We start from the raw sequence: 18,423 nt of genomic DNA, 5'->3' as shown, positions 1-18,423 counted from the left end.
AAATGATCATCCAGTCAAACTAATTAATATCCTATCACCTCCCCAAATTAGCATCCCCCCACCCCTGCTCCCTTCTTTCCTTCCTTTCTTCCAAGGACACTTAAGATCCACCCTCTTAGCAAATTTTCAGTAAATGATAAGTACCGTTAACTCTTGTCCCCATGTTGTTTGTGAGATCCTTAGAACTGACTCATCTTGCATAACTTCAACCTTGTACCCTGGGCCAACATCTCCCATTTCTCCCATCCCCTCCCTGCCCCTGGCGACCACCACTCTACTCTCTGCTTCTATGAGTCTATTTAGATTCCACATATAACTAAGATCACATAGTACTTGTTTTTCTGTGTCTGGTTTATTTCACTTAGCATAATGTCCTCCAGGTCCGTCCATGTTGTCATAAATGGCAGAACTTCCTTCTTCTTTTTTTTTTTTTTTTAAGGCTGAGTAATACTTCATTGTATATTTTACTCTCATGGTCATTGCAGCATTATTCACAATAGCCAAGATATGCAAACAACTGAAAAAGCCATCAATTGATTAATGGGTAAGAAGAAGCAACAGCTTTTACAATATTAAAATTGGCTCTTGACTCTCGAGGGCTATCTTTGAGCATCCCCAAACCCACCCCAAGGATCTTCACCAGGGTAGGGATTGGCATGAGATTGGAGTGGGCCAAAGAACTGGATCATCTCGAGAAAGACCAGTGAATCTCTGGTCACCCAGTGGCTCTTGAATGAATCTCCCATGGAAACTCTTCTCGCTGCTGGGTCCTGAAGAGGATTTGGGTTTCAGTGGAAATCATAGCTTTGGCACCACGCTATTCTCTTAGGCGTTATTCTTCTGGACGCTTCCTGGCCTGTCTGGAATTCATGTGTGTGATTCACTGCCTCTTCCCTGGTATTTCTTTAGGAAGCAGGGTCCAGGCTGCCCCTGTGCCGGACTCCCCCTTGCTCTGCATCTTGTACACGCGCGGCCTGGCCTAGAGCAAACCTGCCATGCGCCTGCATCCAACATGCGGCCCTGGGAAGCGTTTCCTCCAGCTGCCCTCGAAACCACATGAAGGCGTCCGGGCCTAACAGTTTACGATACATGGAGAACAAACAGTCGGTCGACATTACCGCAGAGCTCCTCTGCTGGGGGAAATGAGTGTAATACAATTTCCGAGGAATTTCTTGGTTAACCTTGGGAGGGAAAAAAATCCCTTTAATATTTCAACAGTACAGCACCAACAGGCCATGATCTTGTTAGCAAGAAAAAAGGCAGGGGGGGAAGCGGGGATGCTGTCAGTCATTTAGGGCATTTCTAGGCCAGGGTCCTGCTTTGCTGGCTTCAACAGCTTAATGGCCTCAAAAGGGCATAATTCTTTTGAGGTCGACGCACCGATTTTAAAAGTCCATTTCTCTATTTCATGTGTTTGGTCCTGACAAGTAAAGTGAAAGCCAGGGGCCGCAGCTAAAGGCTTCCTTTGGAACAGGATTTTGGGTAAACTCAGGGTGAAGGACTTGAGCCAGGGACCTGGGCTTCAGATTCCAGCCTTGCCAGGCCATTGCTGTGTGACCCAGGGCTAACCCATCAACCTCTCTGAGCCTTGGATCTTCAGTAAAATGGAGATGTTGAAAACATATATATATATGTTTTATATATATATAGGGCTTCTCTGGTGGCTCAGAGGTTAAAGCATCTGCCTGCAATGTGGGAGACTTGGGTTCGATCCCTGTGTCGGGAAGATCCCCTGGAGAAGGAAATGGCAACCCACTCCAGTATTCTTGCCTGGAGAATCCCGTGGATGGAGGAGCCTGGTGGGCTACAGACCATGGGGTCGCAAAGAGTCAGACACGACCGAGGGTGTCATCACGCTCAACCTCTCTGAGCCTTGCATCTTCAGTAAAATGGAGATGTTGGAAAGGTATATATATATATATCCAAAGGTTCTCTGTAAGCCTCTGAGTGTCAGATGTCATCATTAGCACTCTAGGGATAAAGGACGTGGCCCCTTCTGAGGGTCTCTATGGTAACAATCCCCATTGCTCGAAGCAGCTTGTTCATGGACACAGGTAATCCTGAGAATCTGCAGTCATCTGGCAGATGGGCATGCTTAGGCTTTGAGAGGTGAAATGAGATGCCCACGGTCTCGGCTGGTAAGCAGTGCAGTTGGAACTGGGGTCCAGACAGTCTGCTTTGGAGACCAGGTTCAGTGTCCTGACCTCATGCCACCACCCCGGGAAGGCGGGCACAGATCGGGGTTGTGTAATGCAGCCCAGGGCTCCAGACTGTGGGGCAAAGTGGGGCAAAATGAGTATCTCCCCACCAGACAGCGCTCCACAAGGGTCAGCTGCTCCCTCCAAGACATTAGACAGGTGTGGTGACGGCTGAGCCAAAGGGCTCGGTGATGATGCATGACAACGATGACATTCAGCCGTTAACCTCCCAAGGCGGCCGGCTTTGTTGAGCTGTGCTCTCGTCGCATCCTCACCACGCCCCCGAGGCAGGCACTGCTATTATCCCCACATCACAGGTGAGGAAGCCGAGGGGTGGAGAGGGGAGCAGCCCTCCCCTGGCCCCCCAGGAGGAGGCTGAGCTGGGACTCAGATCAGGCTGTGGGCTCCTGATGGCCCACGCGTGGCTCCCGGAGCCATGGCGTGCACGGGCAAGGTGGCCAGAGGCGGGCCACGTGTCAACAGAGAAACCCGTCCGCTGCTCCATCGGTCAGGGTGGAGACAAACGTCCCCCAGGTTGTAGGGCGGGGTGTATCCTCAGATCTCCCTGAAGAGGGCAGGGAGGGCAGCGAGTGCAGCTCTTCGGGGGTCCGTGTCCCCCAGGTTCGCGTCCTAGGCGTCTGCAGGGGACTCAGCACGGATCCAAAACACGTGCAGGAGCAGGAGGGCTCCTGGCTTTCTGCCCACAGTGTATATGTACATGTAGCAGCGAGTGCCAGGCCCTGCGGGCATGGGAACCCTGGTGGAGGGAGGGGGAGCTCCCATCCTCGCCTACCAGCTCACCCACAATGGCTTTATTTTTTATTTATTTGCTTCCCTGGTGGCTCAGATGGTAGAGAATTTGCCTGCAATGCAGGAGACCCGGGTTCGATCCGTGGGTGGGGAAGACCCCCTGGAGAAAGGAATGGTAGCCTGCTCCAGTATTCTTGCCTGGAGAATCCCACAGACGGAGCGGCCTGGCAGGCTACGGTCATGGGGTCTCAAAGAGCCAGACACGACTGAGCAAACTAATAGCTGATTTACAACGTTGTGTTTATTTATTTAATTGTTTTTTTATTTTTGGCCACACCCAGTGGCATGTGGGATCTGAGTTCTCTGATCAGGTTTCAAACCCACATCCCCTGCATTGGAAGGCAGAGTCTTAACCACTGGACCACCAGGGAAGTCCCCACAGTATGTCTTTAATGCAAACATTGCCCTGACCTGCAAATCCTGGGATGCTGTAGTGGGCAGAGCACCACTCGGGGGTGCTGGGCCGGGGTGCCCCCTTGGCTGCACTAAGCCCTCTTGGGTGACCCAGCAAGCCACATACTCACGGCCTCTCCTTTCTCATCAGTCACACAGAGGCCACTTCTGCCTGACCGAGTCACTGCTGTCTGTGCAGGAGCACTTTGAAGAGAATCAGTTCAGTTCAGTCGCTCAGTCGTGTCCGACTCTTTGCAACCCCATGGACTGTGGCACGCCAGGCTCTCCTTGTCCATCACCAACTCCCAGAGTTTGCTCAAACTCATGTCCATCGAGTTGGTGATGCTATCCAACCGTCTCATCCTCTGTTGTCCCCTTCTCCTCCCGCCGTCAATCTTTCCCAGCATCAGGGTCTTTTCCAATGAGTTAGTTCTTTGCATCAGGTGGCCAAAGTATTGGACTTTCAGCTTCAGCATCAGTCCTTCCAATGAATAATCAGGACTGATTTCCTTTAGGATGGACTGGTTGGATCTCCTTGCTGTTCAAGGGACTCTCAAGAGTCTTCTCCAACACCACAGTTCAAAAGCATAAGGTGGCAAATAAAAGACATGAAAAGATCCTCGGTCTCACCCACGATTAGAGATGAAAAGGTAAACAAGAGGGAAACCTGGCTCTCACAGCCCAAGAACAGCGTGGCTGAAGCTGAGGCCAAGCAGCCACCCAGGGCACTGTGGGACTAGGAAGTGGGCAGCAGTTGGGGAGGGAGATCGAGCCGCCCCTCACAGCTGAAAACCCTGCCCCTGGAGTTCCTCTGCTAGGAATATTCATGATGTATCTCTGAAAGTACATACAGATGTATGACAGGGACTTCCCTTGTGGTCTGGTGGCTAAGACTTCACGCTCCCAATGCAGGGGCCCAGGTTTGATCCCTGGTCAGGGAACTAGGTCCCATAAGCTGCAACTGAAGATCCTGAGGGCCACATCTAAGATCCAGCACAGCCAAATTAATAAATATTTTAAAAAGGATTTATGTACAAAGTTATTCACTATTTAGGGAAGGTTGCACATAAAAGGAGAGCAATCTCCAATGTCTATCAGTAGGCGGGGGTGGGGGGTTACATGAGAAATGTGCACATCTATGTAAGAATATGCGCGTGCATGCTAAGTCACCTCTGACTCTGTGTGACCTCATGGACTGTAGCCCCAGGCTCCTGAGTCCATGGGATTCTCCAGGCTAGAACACTGGAGTGGGTTGCCACGTCCTCCTCCAGGGGATCTTCCCGACCCAGGGATCGAACTTGAGTCTCTTATGTCTTCTGCATTGGCGGGCGGGTTCTTTACCACCAGCGCCACCTGGGAAGCCCCCGTGTAAGAATATGGCAGGCCTTTATGTTGGCAGAGAAAGACTTCCCAAAGGCAGTGAACCAAAAAAATAAGCACAGAATGCTGAGTATATGTGTGAATGAGTTTGTGTGTGTTGTGTGCAAAATAATAAGCATACAGCATTTCTAGAATACTCAAGAAATTAACAGGAAAAGAATGCTTCATTTCATTTGAGCCATGGACCCATGGGAGGTAACTGATTTCTATATAACTTGTCACGGGAAAAACTCATATCCCCACCTGCCGACACACACACTTGTACACACTTGTGCATGGGGTGTGCCACCCCGGAAGCACTCACCTTTCCAACCACTTCCACTGGAGAAAGCGATCAAAATACATGCTGTCCAGGTACTCGTGGAAGGGTTCTCCCCTCAGGTAGTCGTGGACAGACCTAGCTCGGAGGGGACAAATGGATGAACACTTCACCATCCTGACTCTGCAGCAGGTGGGCAGGGGCATAGTAGCTGGTCACTGCCCGGCCTCCTGCACCTCCAGGCTTTGGAAATGCAGACACACAGAGGTCTCCAACAGACGCAGCGGGAGGGGAGCCAGGCCCTGGTCATTCTACAAAGCTTGTCTGAGACGGACTGACTGACCCGCAGATGTGTAGTCAGTACTTGCCCTGGGCACTGCTTGGGTTCCGGGACATGGCAGTGAGGAGCCGTGGCATGGTGAGGGGGACAGACCACGAATAAATAAATGACCCCAGGGGCATGTTATCATGAGTTAGCAGGAAGTGAGGCCCCTGAGGGGTCCGGGAGATCTCTCTGAAGGAGCGACAGGAGCTGAGATGAGAATTGAGCAATGTTTAACTATGCATGGGGGAGGGATTGGGACTCTGAGGCAGAGGTGTCTTGGCAAGAGGCCGAGGGTCACGGGCTCTGGATTTGGTCAGGACCAGTGAAGCCACCTGCAGTAGAATTTACTGGGCACCTGTTGCGGGCCAGGTCCCAGGCCAGGCCCTGGAGGGTTCTGAACTTGGCTGCAGGCAGGGCTGGGCTTGGTTCCCTTTAAAAAGCAGCCACACTGACCAGTCAAGCCCAGGCGCTTGGGACCTGGGGAAGAGAGGGGACACTCAGAGCGAGAGAACCTTGGAGACTATGTCCAGCCAAACCTGAGAACAGGGGCCTGCGTCGGGGGCCAGGATGGCCACTCCCTCAAGGGCAGGGGGGCAGCCCAGGGACACCCCCACCACCCGATGTCAGGGCTGACCCTCAGCCACCTCCAAGCCCGGATTCTGCCCACAGTGGTCTCTCCCCAGCACCTGCCACAGGGCTGGGCCTCAAGCTGACCCTCCCCAGAACATCCTAGCTCTTCCCACAGTGCATGGAATGTCGGCAATAAGCCATGAAAGCAGGACTGCATTCTTGCTCTCAAGGTCTCCCTTGAGTGACATGCACACAGCAGGTGCCTAATTAATGTCTGGGCTGCCAAGTCTGAACAAGGGTGCCCTCACGCCTGCTATGATCTTGGCGGGTAAGTCTGTTTGTGCCCCTGCCTATCAGCTTACAGGGAGGGTGCGTGTGGACACAGGAACGGGTGTCAGCCCAGCGCCTACATGTAGCTTCGCGGCACATCCTTGCGAGATGATGGAGCCTAATTGGTGCTCGGCTGGCACCACACCCACTGATGCGTCTTGTGTCACACTGCAGCCTGCGATGAGCTGGTGGGGTGTGGCCGGGGGCAGCCTGCAGCCCCGCTCCGGCAGCAGTGCAGGGGGGTGGCAGCGGTTGGGGGCAGGGGGGTGGGTGGGTGGGATGGGCGGGAAGGGTTTCCAAACCAGCCAGACTGGGGCAGAGCTTTACATGTGCCTCCGTCTCAGCGGCCTGGGAGCTGGTTTGTTTCAACATCATCTGAAGCACATGTTTCTCTGCAGTTGGCACCCTGGGCTCTTTTCCCTTCATACACGGGCCACTGGGGGGCTTGGCGGGGGCCCTCGGGCACTGAAGACTTGCCCCCGGGTGCCCAGCACTCCAAGGAGGGGTGGTGGGAGGCAGCCCCCTTTCCAGGTGGCCGGGTGGAGACCCATAAGGAGGCTGAGGGTCGTGACCCCCAGACAGAGGAGGGGAGGCCAGGACTCGGAGAACTTACTGCACGCAGGCCGAGAAAAGTTCTTTGCAGGGTTTCTGAAGGAGCTTCTCCTCCGTCTGGGAGACCAGGTCCCGTCCAACTTGGGTGATGAAAACTGGGGACTGGGGGCAGGAAGAGAAGAGGAGGCATCAGTGAGGCAGGGGGCAGGGGGCCGGGCTGCCACGGGGGCCCCTCCCACCCGCACCTGGGAGGTGGCGGCGATGGAAGGTGGTGACCCAACTGGCCAGGGCTCTGGGTCCGATTTCTGGTTCTGCCGCTGACAGTGTGGCGACCTCGTAAGGCCACCCTGCTCCTCGGAGCCCCACTGTCCTCCTCTGCGAACACAGATCGTGGCATCCCGTGTCCCGGGCTGTGGTCGGAACTGAGGGCGGGGTGTGAGCACTCACAGTGAAGGGATTCCCCCCAATAGCTGCCCCCGTCCCTTAATCACAGGGGGGCTGTGTCCTCGGAGGGCGGGTGTCAGAGGGTCTGGAGCAGGAGAAGGGGTGGCTCTGCACCCGGGGGAGCAGGGGAAGGCTGTGACACGGGCCTGGCTCGGGTTTGCCAGGTCTGCATCCCACTCCCACGTGGCTTGCTCCGGACACGGCCTCGCTATTACCAGGAGGACAGTCAGAAATAACCGTTTCTCCAGGAACCAGTCAATGAAGCCATAAGAGGTGGATGCCACTACTATGATGCTCATTTCATAGACGAGGAAACTAAGGTTCGGAAAGGTTAAGACCTTTGCCCAAGGTCACCAGCAGGCAGCAGAGACAGGATTTACACCAGGCTGGGCGGGTCTAGAGTGAAGCTGGTTGGAAGTGGTGGGGTGTCTAGACCACCTGTGTGTTCTCCCCTCATTCACTGCCGTCTCCCAGGAGGCCCCTGAGATGTGACCTTAGCTGTGGGCTGACCTGGAACTTATACAGAGGATGCTCAGGGCGGTGAGCTGCTGGTCTTGGGGTGGGGGTGGGGGTGGGGTGGGTGTTATTGCAGAGGGTGGGGGGTCAGCTGGGAAAACTTCTGAGGAGGGGGTCAGAGGCAAAGCAGAATGTGGCCTCAGACCTCCCACACCTCCTGGGCCCTCCCGCCTGGGCCCTACCCACTCCTGAGCAGACGGGAGGGGCTTCCGGGGGTCTGGGGGCGGCTCAGCTGTGTGTGAAGTCACAGCATCGTCATTCCTTGGAACCGGCTGGCAGGAGAGTTCTGGGGGCGCTGCCCACACTCAAAGCCCCGCGGGGAGTTAATAGCTGGTGATGACGCGTTTGGTTTAACGACCACGGGTTTAAATTCAGTCTTTGGCTCGATGACGTGAAGAGACAAAGCGATTCCAACTAAACCCCCTCTTGGGTGACTCTGGGGAACGACACCTTCTGCCAGTATGAAGGGAATAAGAAGCTGTCGGCAGTTTTAAGCTGGAAACGTAAAAAGCCAAACCTGCTGGGAGGGTGGGCCGTGCCACTGCTCAAAGAGGCATTTGCTGTTCTAGTCACATCAGGGGAATCCGAGGGTGTTGGTCCTTCCCCCAACTGAGAAGGCTCTCCCCAGCCCACAGGCAAGGTCTGATGCGTCACATAAGAAAAAGGGCCCTGAGGTCCCGGTGACCACAGTCTGTCCTCTGTGGCTTGAAGGCAGGAGAATTCCACACGGTTTCAGATCTCTTTCCAGGAAGCTAAGCCCTGCTGGTCCCAGGAGGCCTGTGAGGTGGGCTGGAGAAGGGAGGGGTGTTTCCTCCCGGCCAGGTGGGCTCTGGAGAGGAATGACCCCCTCACTGCCCTGAGGGCTAAGGAAGGCCCCAAGAGCTCCGTCGGGCAGGGCTAGGGCTCTCTGCAGTGGGACTGTTCCTCTGGGATGGAGCCGAGGGTCAGGATGGAGCAGGAAGGACTGGGGTCACTCCTCTCCATGTCACAGATATTTCCTTAATTTCTAACCAAACAGAAAAGACAGCGAGGCCCTCGGATATTCATGGGGCTGAAAGCAGCCTGGAGAAGAGGTGTTGGTAGCGGTCGCTGGTAAAATTCTCCCTGGGGCCTGGGACCCCCTCGGGCCACCAGTGTTAGAAATGACACTTTATTTCTCCGGTCACCAGGTGGTCTCCTCAAGGGGTCCCAGCCTGCAGGATCCAACTTTAACACAGGAGTGTGAACATAGGCACCGAGTGAAGTGTGAAATTCGCTCAGTCTGTCTATTTGTGACCCCATAGACCTCAAGAGGCACCCCGGGCACCCCTCAAGAGGGCATCTCCACGGCCAACTCCAGATGTCTTAAAACACAGTTCACACCTCAGGGACACAGCTGTGCACACTCGGGCTTGCAGACCACCGAGCTCTCCCCTCCAGCCTGGTGAGAAAGGACTTGGTTCCTAGAGGAGCCTCAGGCTACAGGGCCACCTGTCCTACCCCCGAGTCACACGTGGAGCAAGAGAACACCCCCCCACACACACACCTCTTTGCCCAAGACACTTCCCTGTTTCTTCTCCCTTGGGGTGGGGGACGGGTGTGACATTTGAGCTCAGGTGTGTCTTGTCCACTCTCTGTGGGTCTGTGCCTTTGGGTAGAAGCCCCCCATCACCAGAGGAAAATAACCTGCCCCATCCCTCCCCGTGGAATGTAAAACTGACCTTGAACTCAGTACCACTTGGGGCTGCAGTCGGACGGGGCCAGTGGCCGGCAGGTCCTGCGGGTCGGGAGACTCCGCACACCAGCCCCTTTGTACCTCCAGCCCCGCGACGGCCCAGACGCAATCCAGACCTGGGGTCTGCCCAGACAGCCCAGACCCAGGCGGGAACAGACTCGCCTGTTCACGATGCCTAAGCCACAGGTCCTGGGCTTCCTGCTGTGTGTGTTACCAAAACACACTTTTGAGGCAGCAAGAGGGGTGGGCGGTCCAAGTGTTTTTCTGGACACCACAGCACAATAAGAGGAGCCCTTGGTGTTGTTCCAAACGTGAACGGTGCAGGCCAGTTAAATGGGACAGGGGCCCCGTGGGCTCTGCACCTTCACACTTCCCTAAGCCCCCTCCTCTCTTTTGGCCCCACCTCCCTGTTCTCATATGCACCCTTCGATAGCTCAGCTGGTAGAGCGGAGGACTGTAGACTCGATAAATGTGGACATCCTTAGGTTGCTGGTTCGATTCCAGCTCAAAGGAAGTGCCTTAGTTGCTGCGGGCTTCCCTGGGGGCTCAGACGGTAAAGCGTCTGCCTGCAATGCGGGAGACCCGGGTTTGATCCCTGGGTCAGGAAGATCCCCTGGAGAAGGAACGGCAACCCACTCCAGTACTCTTGCCTGGAAAATCCCATGGACGGAGGAGCCTGGTAGGCTGTAGTCCATGGGGTCGCAAAGAGTCAGACACAACTGAGCGACTTCACTTATTCCCTGTTCAGTGCCCTCAGGCCGCCTCACTGCCCAGGACCCTAAAGTTCAATATGGGGCCTGGGCCAGATCTCCCATCCTCTCCTCCATGGACACCTCTGCAACACGGAGGCAGGGATGGTATAGGCGACCAGCGGGGATTCGGGGCACTGCAGGCCTCAGGATTTCTAAGGAGGAGAGAGTTAGGGGCTGCTGGGGGCGGGGTGGGAGGATCTGGTTAGTTAGAAGAGCTAAGGATTTGTCCTGAAGCTGCATCTGTATAGCAATGGATTAAGCGGGATCAAGTGCTGGATTTGGGGTAACATGCGGGCTAACAGAAGGAAATGGCAACCCACTCCAGTATTCCTGAATCCCAGGGACGGGGGAGCCTGGTGGGCTGCCTGCCGTCTTTGGGGTCGCACAGAGTCGGACAGGACTGAAGCAACTTAGCAGCAGCGGGCTAACAGGCATTACCTGGGGTGCTTCAGGGATCGAGGTTGAAAAGGAAGGGATGGGGACGGCGGAGGGGAAGCATGGGTCTGGTCTGGGCAGGAAGCCTCCGTGGGTGCTTAACTCAGCCCTCGACCCAGGAAGCCTGTGCGGCTCATCCACCACGCCCAAGCCTCTGCCTCCCTCAGCAACCTCCAGTGACAGGGATGGAGCCCCCGGGGCAGACCGACAGTCCCCCAGCCCCCCTACCCCCACCCCCTCTCGGCCTCCACAGGTCATCCGCAGCTGGTCCACCAGGTGGCGCTATTGAGCCCCTTGCTGCTGCGCTGCACTCGCAGACACCCTAGGGGATGACCAGCCCCTCGCCCTCCCCCCGCCATCACCCTCCCTCCATCCCCCATTCCCCATCAGAGGAGGGAGGCCAGATGGCACACCTGAAATAATTACCGAGTGATTCATCTCTGACCTGAGGAGAGCGGCCTTTGCAGTAAGAATTTAGGTGAAAAGTGAAATAGCCCCCTGGAGAGGGCTGGATCTTGAGGGAGAGGTGGGGGTTACACCAGGGTTGGGGCGGGGGGCGGCCCAAAGGCCGGGAGGCAGGGCAAGCAGGGAGCTGTAGGGGTGCTCTCACGGGGAGGAGGGCTCATCCAGATAGAGCTAAATAAGGGCAACGGCTGGCGCGGTCACGTCTTGCCAGGCTGGTTCTCACTGGTGGCTGAATCATCAGGCCAAGGGTGGCACCGTAAGGGCGGTTGGTGGGGGGGTGGCCATGGGCTGCTACCCCTGCTCCCCCCGGGGCTGGTGCCGCCGCTGCCCCCTGCATCAAGGTGACCAGCGGGAGGAAGGAACCTCATTTCCTGTGATGTCTGGCGACCTTGTTCCCGAAGCATCCAAGTTCCTCATGTCAAGAGGTCAGAGTGGAGATGGCACCCACCCTATGTGGCCGGTGTCCCTGGGGGTGCCGAGGGATGGAGGCACGGCTGGGCCCCGAAACCACTCTCCAATGCCTCCTTTGCAGCTGCCAAGAATCCCAAAGCGAGCACCTCTCCTGTCACCCTTGGAGCCTTCCAGAAACACAGGCCTGACACTTGTTTAGAGATCAGGAGCCCAGAGGATACAGGAGGAGGGGGAGAACACAGAGCGCTCTCCTGGGAAGAGCCTCGGGGCCTCAATGATGCAACCCCATTGGTGGCACAGATGGAAAAACTGAGAAAAGAGACCCCTCTGAGTCACGGCACTGGCCAGGGGGAGCAGACCAACAGTTGGGGGGCTCCATAGCGGGCAGAGTTCGTGCCGGTAGGTCTGAGCTGCCTGGGCTCTAACCAGGTGTCCTGAGCCGCTTAAGGGAAAGAATGCAGCCTCAGCCTCGCTGTCCCCACTCAAAACCAGTTTGTCCCCACTTCACAGATGGGGACAGGCACACACAGCAATCTCAGCCCTGGTATGTTTCAAGAATTCTCTTCTCTTGCCTGGACTAACTAGTAGTAGGCCCTCACAAGCCTCTGCATCCACCTGCTCGTACATGGATACAACAGCCCCCAAGAGAGTTTTTCCATCTCACACAGCAGAGATGAGTCCCACTGCCAACAGACCAAGTTCAGTGCCTTCTTGATCCAGCCCTAAAGGCCTTCCTCAACCTGCCTCCCCATCATGCCCTCCACTCCCACTGCACACTCATTTCCTGGGTAAACTCTGACTTTCCACCCACCAGGCCTTTGCTAGTCTCATGAAAGGAGCCCTTGCCACCCGTCATGGTTCATCGTCCAAACCCTATGCAGTCTTCAGGACCTTTTTCCAAAGCAACCTCATCCAAAATGATTCTCTGAGCTCACAGGGCCTTCCGCACAATCCCACCTCCCACTGACAACATTCATCATCATTGTGATTTCTTGAGCACCTATTATATGTTAAGTCCTAGGAACTTCCCATGGGGTATCTTTTTTAATCTCTCAAAGTAGGTATTATGCTTATGTAACCTGTATGAAGAATACGTCATGTGAAATGCCAGGCTGGATGAAGCACAAACTGGAATCAAGATTGCAGGGAGAATTATCAGTAACCTCAGATATGCAGATGATACCACCCCATGGCAGAAAGCAAAGAGGAACTAATGAGCCTCTTGATGAAGGTGAAGGAGGAAAGTGAAAAAGCTGACTTAAAACTCAACATTCAAAAAACAAAGATGATGGCATCCAGTCCCATCACTTCATGGCAAATAGATGGGGAAACAATGGAAACAGTGAGAGACTTTATTTTCTTGGGCTCCAAAATCACTGAGGATGGTGAATGCAGCCATGAAATCAGAAGACTTTTGCTCCTTGGAAGAAAAGCAATGACAAACCTAGACAGCATATTAAAAAGCAGAGACATTACTTTGCTGACAGAGGTTCGTCTAGTCAAAGCTATGGTTTTTCCAGTAGTCATGTATGGATATAAGAGCTGGACAATAAAAAAGACTGAGCACCAAAGAATTGGTGTCTTTGAACTGTGGTGCTAGCGAAGACTCTTGAGAGTCCCTTGGACTGAAAGGAGATCAAACCAGTCAATTGTAAAGGAAATCAGTCCTGAATATTCATTGGAAGGACTGATGCTGAAGCTGGAGCTCCAATACTTTGGCCACCTGATGTGAAGGGCTGATTCATTGGAAAAGACTCTGATGCTGGGAAAGATTGAAGGCAGGAGGAGAAGGGGATGACAGAGAACGAGATGGTTGGATGGCATCACCAACTCGATGGACATGAGTTTGAGCAAGCTCCGGGAGTTGGTGATGGACAGGGAAGCCTGTGTGCTGCAGTCCATGGGGCTGCAAAGAGTCGGACACGACTAAACGACTGAACAACAACAACAAAGGTTTTATCATGTCCATCTGACAGATGCAGAAATGGACCCCGAGAAGTTAAGTAACTTGCCCAAGATCACACAGCTAGCATGGGAGCAGAGACAAGATTCAAACCCAGGCAATCTGGTCAGAGAGCCTTATCCCTGAGTACCACCAGGTCCTCCACGGATGCCATAGTCTTCCTCGAATAGTGAGTGCTGATGTGACTCTGCCTTGGAGAGCAAGCCTTCTTTGGAGGCTGGTGGGGCTGGATAATGAGGTGCAGTGGACGCTGTGTGTTTTGGTGAGCACTGTTTGTATTGCGCTGTCGTGTACACACACACACACACACACACTCACACACACAGGCTAATGGCCAGCATATGCTTCGCTTCACCATATGAAAACATCCCTCCAAGGAGCTCCCTGCTCATTAGCAGCAGTTCCATCAGTGAACAAAAGGTCAGCCCAGGAGACTGTCCGCTCTATCTCCAGACGCAAGCACTTAGGGCTTAATGATGTGTATATTTTCATATGTGGGCAGTTGACATTCCCCATGTAAATTGTTTGCAATTTCTCAATGTGGACAGACCTGGTTTTCAGGAAAAGCTGAGCAAGAGAGGCAAGATACTCTGGAAGACAGGGGTCCCAGGGGGTCCCCTTCCTTCCAAATAGGTGGCTTCCGGCAAGGGGGGGTTGCCTGTCCTACCCATACCAGGTTGGAGGCAATTGTTTGTTGGGGGGCCAACTCACTTCTCCTCCAGGACAGGAACCAGGGAGAGGCACTCCCACGGCCATACCCTGGCCGCCCCTTGACCCTTGACGAGGAGATCTGCGTCAATGGTGGGAAGCTCTGCACACGGGGCTGCCCAGGCCCAGCCGTGGGCGGGGGCAGGGGTGGGAATCAGCTTCTAACAGAGCCAGGGTCAGAGGCATCATGGGCGCCTGGGAGAGGGGCCGGCTGATAGCTACTGGCCCCTCTAGGCAACTTTTCCCATGAATTCATACTTTCCATTGCTCCCCAGAATGATGCCCTAGGTGGGGCTTGTGGATGCTGAGTCTTAGGGAGCTCTTCAAGGGGCAGAAATGTTGTTTATTCCTGTCTCATCTGAATTGAGTAAAGCACTTGGCAAGTGGCTAGGACTCCCTACATGCCCGTAGACAGAACAGTTCATAAACAGATGACCTGAGGTTCAAATCCAGGCCTGTGCAGCTCCAAAACCCGCCATCTCTCCACCCTTCTTCACTGAAAAGAACTTACAATGTGCTCTGAACACAGTAAATGCTCGAAACATTTGTTCACCAAATGTGTGTGCACATGCTCATTCAAAGCAGAAGTGCCTTCATGAGGTCATCTGGTCTACCTCCTGCCTTTGGGCCAACTGGGCCAATCAGTTCTTTGGGATTTTCTTAGTTACAACTGGTTGGAATGTTTGTTTGGGGTAGAAACTGTGGACTGAGGCTTGAGGGTGGCTGGGGCTAGGGCTGGGGGTGGGGGACCTGGAACTGCCTTGGGAGAAGCATCTTGATTCCTGAGCCCATGTAGAGCTGTGTCTCTCTGACAGTTTCATTTAACCGTATCCCCTGACCCTTTCAATAAATTCCTCCTTTGAGCAACTGGGAATTAAGTATCTGCCACTTGCCACCAAGACTCCAGACAAATTCACCATCTGTAAAATCAGGAGTTGGGCCTGGTGGTGAGGAGGACCCTCCAAAGTCTCCCTCTCTCCCTCCCCTCCCTCTTCTCTCCCCCAACTCAAGTTGGCTGGTTCCGAGTTCCATAAAAACTAACTCAGCTCAGCCTGCCTGACGCTAGGAACAGGAATTGGGTGAAGAAAGCAGGAAGGGAAGGAGGTGGGCAAAGCAGGGCTCATTCCAACCCCCAAATCCCGGTTGCAAATGAAACCTGCTTGTACAATCACACTGGCAGACAACAGAGCGCGTTTGCCGATCAGCAGCCTTGGACAACGTTTCACTCCAGGGTTGATTTAAGGTCTGGCTGACAGGAAGAGAAAGCGCCATTCTTCCACCTTTTAATCAAAACCTTCAGTGCCGTGTGGAGAAGGGAGGGGCCGCGGAGCCTGGGTCCATCTGGAGTAGTTCGTCTTCCGCACCCGCCAGGCAGCAGGCACGATCCAACGAGCCCCAGACAAGAACAGAACCGAAGGGAAAGGCAGGGTTTGGTTATCTTGGTCGTTGGAAAAGTGAACCAGCCCAGCCAAGTGCTCTCGACCAAAAGGGCTATGAGACTGTGGCTCCCGGGCCCGACTAGGCCAGACAACTGCATCCTGCAGCTCTCGGCCCAGACACGAGCTCCTCCTCGGGTGTCCATGTGGGCAGCAAGGCTGCTGGACCACGTGGCCTGAGCACCACGTGCCAGATGCAGCCCCCGAGGGCAGAGACACATGCTGGACAGGCAGCTGGTGGCTGGTGGTCCTTGGGGTAGAAGCTGGGAAAATGACAAGTCTCATGGCACCTCTCTTACACTCTCAGGAGAGGTGAGGCTTGCTGCTGGCCATGAGGTGGGCATGGTCTCCATTCAGAAGTAATTCACCCCAAAGCAGAGGGAGCTGAAGCTCTGGGGCCCCTTACTTGCAGTCCGGGGAGCTACTGAGTGTTCTCTGCGGGAGAGGAAGCAAGTCTGCACAAGTGCTTCCGGGAAATGGAGATCTCAGATGACAAGAACTGAATCTCCAAGGCTGCAGGCATCCGTTGTGATTTCTTTTCTCATTCTCAGGAAATACTCACGTTGGTACCTAATGTTCTGTTCTTTCTTCTTAAAAAAGACTCTCCCCCAACGTTATTTAAGCTTCAGCCACCACAAAACCTGGATCTTCCCTTGTCTCTGACAGACAGCACTCAGTCTTGAAGGAAACTTTCTCCAGAGGGGCACCCAGGCATCCCCTCCTGCCTGACAGCCACTCTGTGCCTTTATCTTTCTGTGATAAACAGCCAAAGGCTCAGAGTCTAAGGGGCTCACAGGGCTTCTCTGGGGCTTCTCATGGCTGGAGAAGGTGAAGAAGGCCATTGCACTGACAGTGTGGTGGGAAGCAGCCCAGTGTCCTTTGTAAGGCCCGTGGTTCCATTATAACGCAGACAGGATATGCGGCCACCCTGGCGATCTCCTTAAGTCTTTGGGCAATGATCTCTTATAACAGTTCAGGGCTGACCCTGGGTTTAGCTGGTTACTCTGCCATGCCAGGAAAATATTGTAGGGGACAGGAGCTGCCTTTGTGAGCAGACTTAGAGGTGCTCGTTGCTGTGGCAGATACAAGTCAGGAAGCAAGGAGCCCTCTGTTTCTCCTGCAAGGGTCAGAGCTGACTCCGTCCATCCGCTACATCAGGTTCCCTGAGTGTCCGTTCTGTGCCCAGGTCATGAGCTGCACCCCAGTGACCCCTAAACCGACTCACTTGGCCAGTGGCAGGAGTTCAAGGCTGGTAAGGAGTGAGAGTGGCCAAGTGTGGTGTGGCCTCTCAGCCCCTAGAAGGACGAGCTCAGAGAGGTGACCTCATGGCCAAGGTGAGGTCTTATCAAGGCTCAGAGGATGAAGGGGATGTGGCCGGACAATGAGAAGACCAGCGCTCTGAAAGAATCCTAACCCTGACTCTAACACTTCCCAGGTAGGGCTAGCGGTAAAGAACTTGCCTGATCCCTGGGTCAGGAAGATTGCCTGGAGAAGGGCATGGCAATCCACTCCAGTATTCTTGCCTGGCAGGCTACAGTCCATAGGATTGCAGAGTTGGACACAACTGAAGTGACTTAGCACGCACACAACCCTAACCCTATGGCAAAACCGACACTTTTCTGGACAAATTTAAGATGGCAGAGAGCAGGTTCACAGAGACCATCCACTGGTGAAGGGCTACAGGGTCAGGAAGTCTTCTGAACAAGTAGGCCCTGCATGAGGTCCCAGCCCTCTGAGGGTGCCCCTGCTGACCTGGTCACCCCAGGTCACAAAATGTCACATTCTTTGTGTCAGTGAAGTGGTGAAATGCAGCCCTCACCCTCCAAGGAGGGAAGAGCAGACTGGGCTGTAAAACGTCTTGTCCCTTACATCCTTTGCTGTTTTTAAGTGGCTTCGCAGAAATCAGGATGAAGGATTTTTTAGAGGTCAGGAAGTGAGAGCATTTTTAAACACTGGTAGAATTTAGCCAGAGGTTCTGAGAGCTGGGCAACTTTAATGAGAAAGAAAGGAAAACACATAAGTGGCCCTGACCCAGACCTTGACTTTTTTACGTCAAAAGCAAAAACGGATAATTAACAAAATGAAACGTGCCTGGATGTTGGAGCGAGAGGCCAGCCGGGCTCTGTCAACTTGATAATCCCCGGTCAAGAACTGCGGGCCCAGAGCTCGCGTTGGGAGATGACTCGGTGTTTACACAGGCTGAGGGCGGGCGCTCAGGACCCAGAGAAGCAGGCTTTTTCCTGGCGAGGGGCTCGGATCCAGCCAACTCCACTCTGGGTCAGGATGGTCACGTGCAGGTAATTCACGAGCAGGGCCCGGGTCCGATGGGGCCGGGGTGCAGAACGTGCACACCCGGGGGTGTCTCATTCCTTGCGCGTGAGTGGTGAGGGCACAGCAAGCCAATATTCCATCTTCCAGGACACCCTCCAGTCCACAGACTCCAGGCCGGCTTCAGCGTGAAGCTGTGTTGCAAATACCTTGGCCCGGGAAGACATTTCTCCAGTGAAGATTTCATTCCAGGCGGCTCAGGAGTGAAGGAGGGCAGGCATCTTTCAAGATCCTGGGAAACTCGACTGAAACTCCCAGGATGTCATTTCTCTGCCCAAGACCCACGGTCAGAGAGACCAGTGTCTGCCCATCCAAGGCAATGCTGAGGGCGGGGAGGCTGTCTCTCAGGAAGCCTGCGGCTGGCTTCACTGTCTCCAGACACTCTCTAAAGAGGAATTCTGGGAAGGAAATACCACACACACAGGAATGGGGGT

General features: G+C 54.4%; 1 protein-coding gene and 1 non-coding gene across 4 annotated transcripts in view; one reads left to right on the top strand and one right to left on the bottom strand.

Moving 5' to 3' along the window:
- Positions 1–18,423, bottom strand: part of GRK5 (G protein-coupled receptor kinase 5) — a 225,651-nt gene that overhangs the window by 21,575 nt on the left and 185,653 nt on the right. The window contains exons 5-6 of one of the 3 annotated variants that reach the window (XM_043924896.1): positions 6,879–6,979; positions 5,086–5,178 (exon numbers count right to left, since the gene is read on the bottom strand). In XM_043924896.1, coding sequence (XP_043780831.1) covers positions 5,086–5,178; positions 6,879–6,979 — 194 coding nt within the window. Of the gene's footprint in view, positions 1–5,085; positions 5,183–6,878; positions 6,980–18,423 lie in introns of those variants that run through there. The other 2 variants (XM_043924898.1, XM_043924897.1) reach the window with 2 other exon arrangements.
- TRNAY-GUA lies at positions 9,915–10,004 on the top strand. Its single transcript is given in 2 exon segments — positions 9,915–9,951; positions 9,969–10,004. It is a non-coding gene; the product is annotated as a tRNA-Tyr (tRNA).

The sequence above is a fragment of the Cervus elaphus genome, chromosome 15 (assembly GCF_910594005.1).
Source record: "Cervus elaphus chromosome 15, mCerEla1.1, whole genome shotgun sequence".
Taxonomy (NCBI): Eukaryota; Metazoa; Chordata; class Mammalia; order Artiodactyla; family Cervidae; genus Cervus; species Cervus elaphus.
Note: the sequence above shows the minus strand (reverse complement) of the source record. Positions and strands in the feature narration are given on the sequence as shown.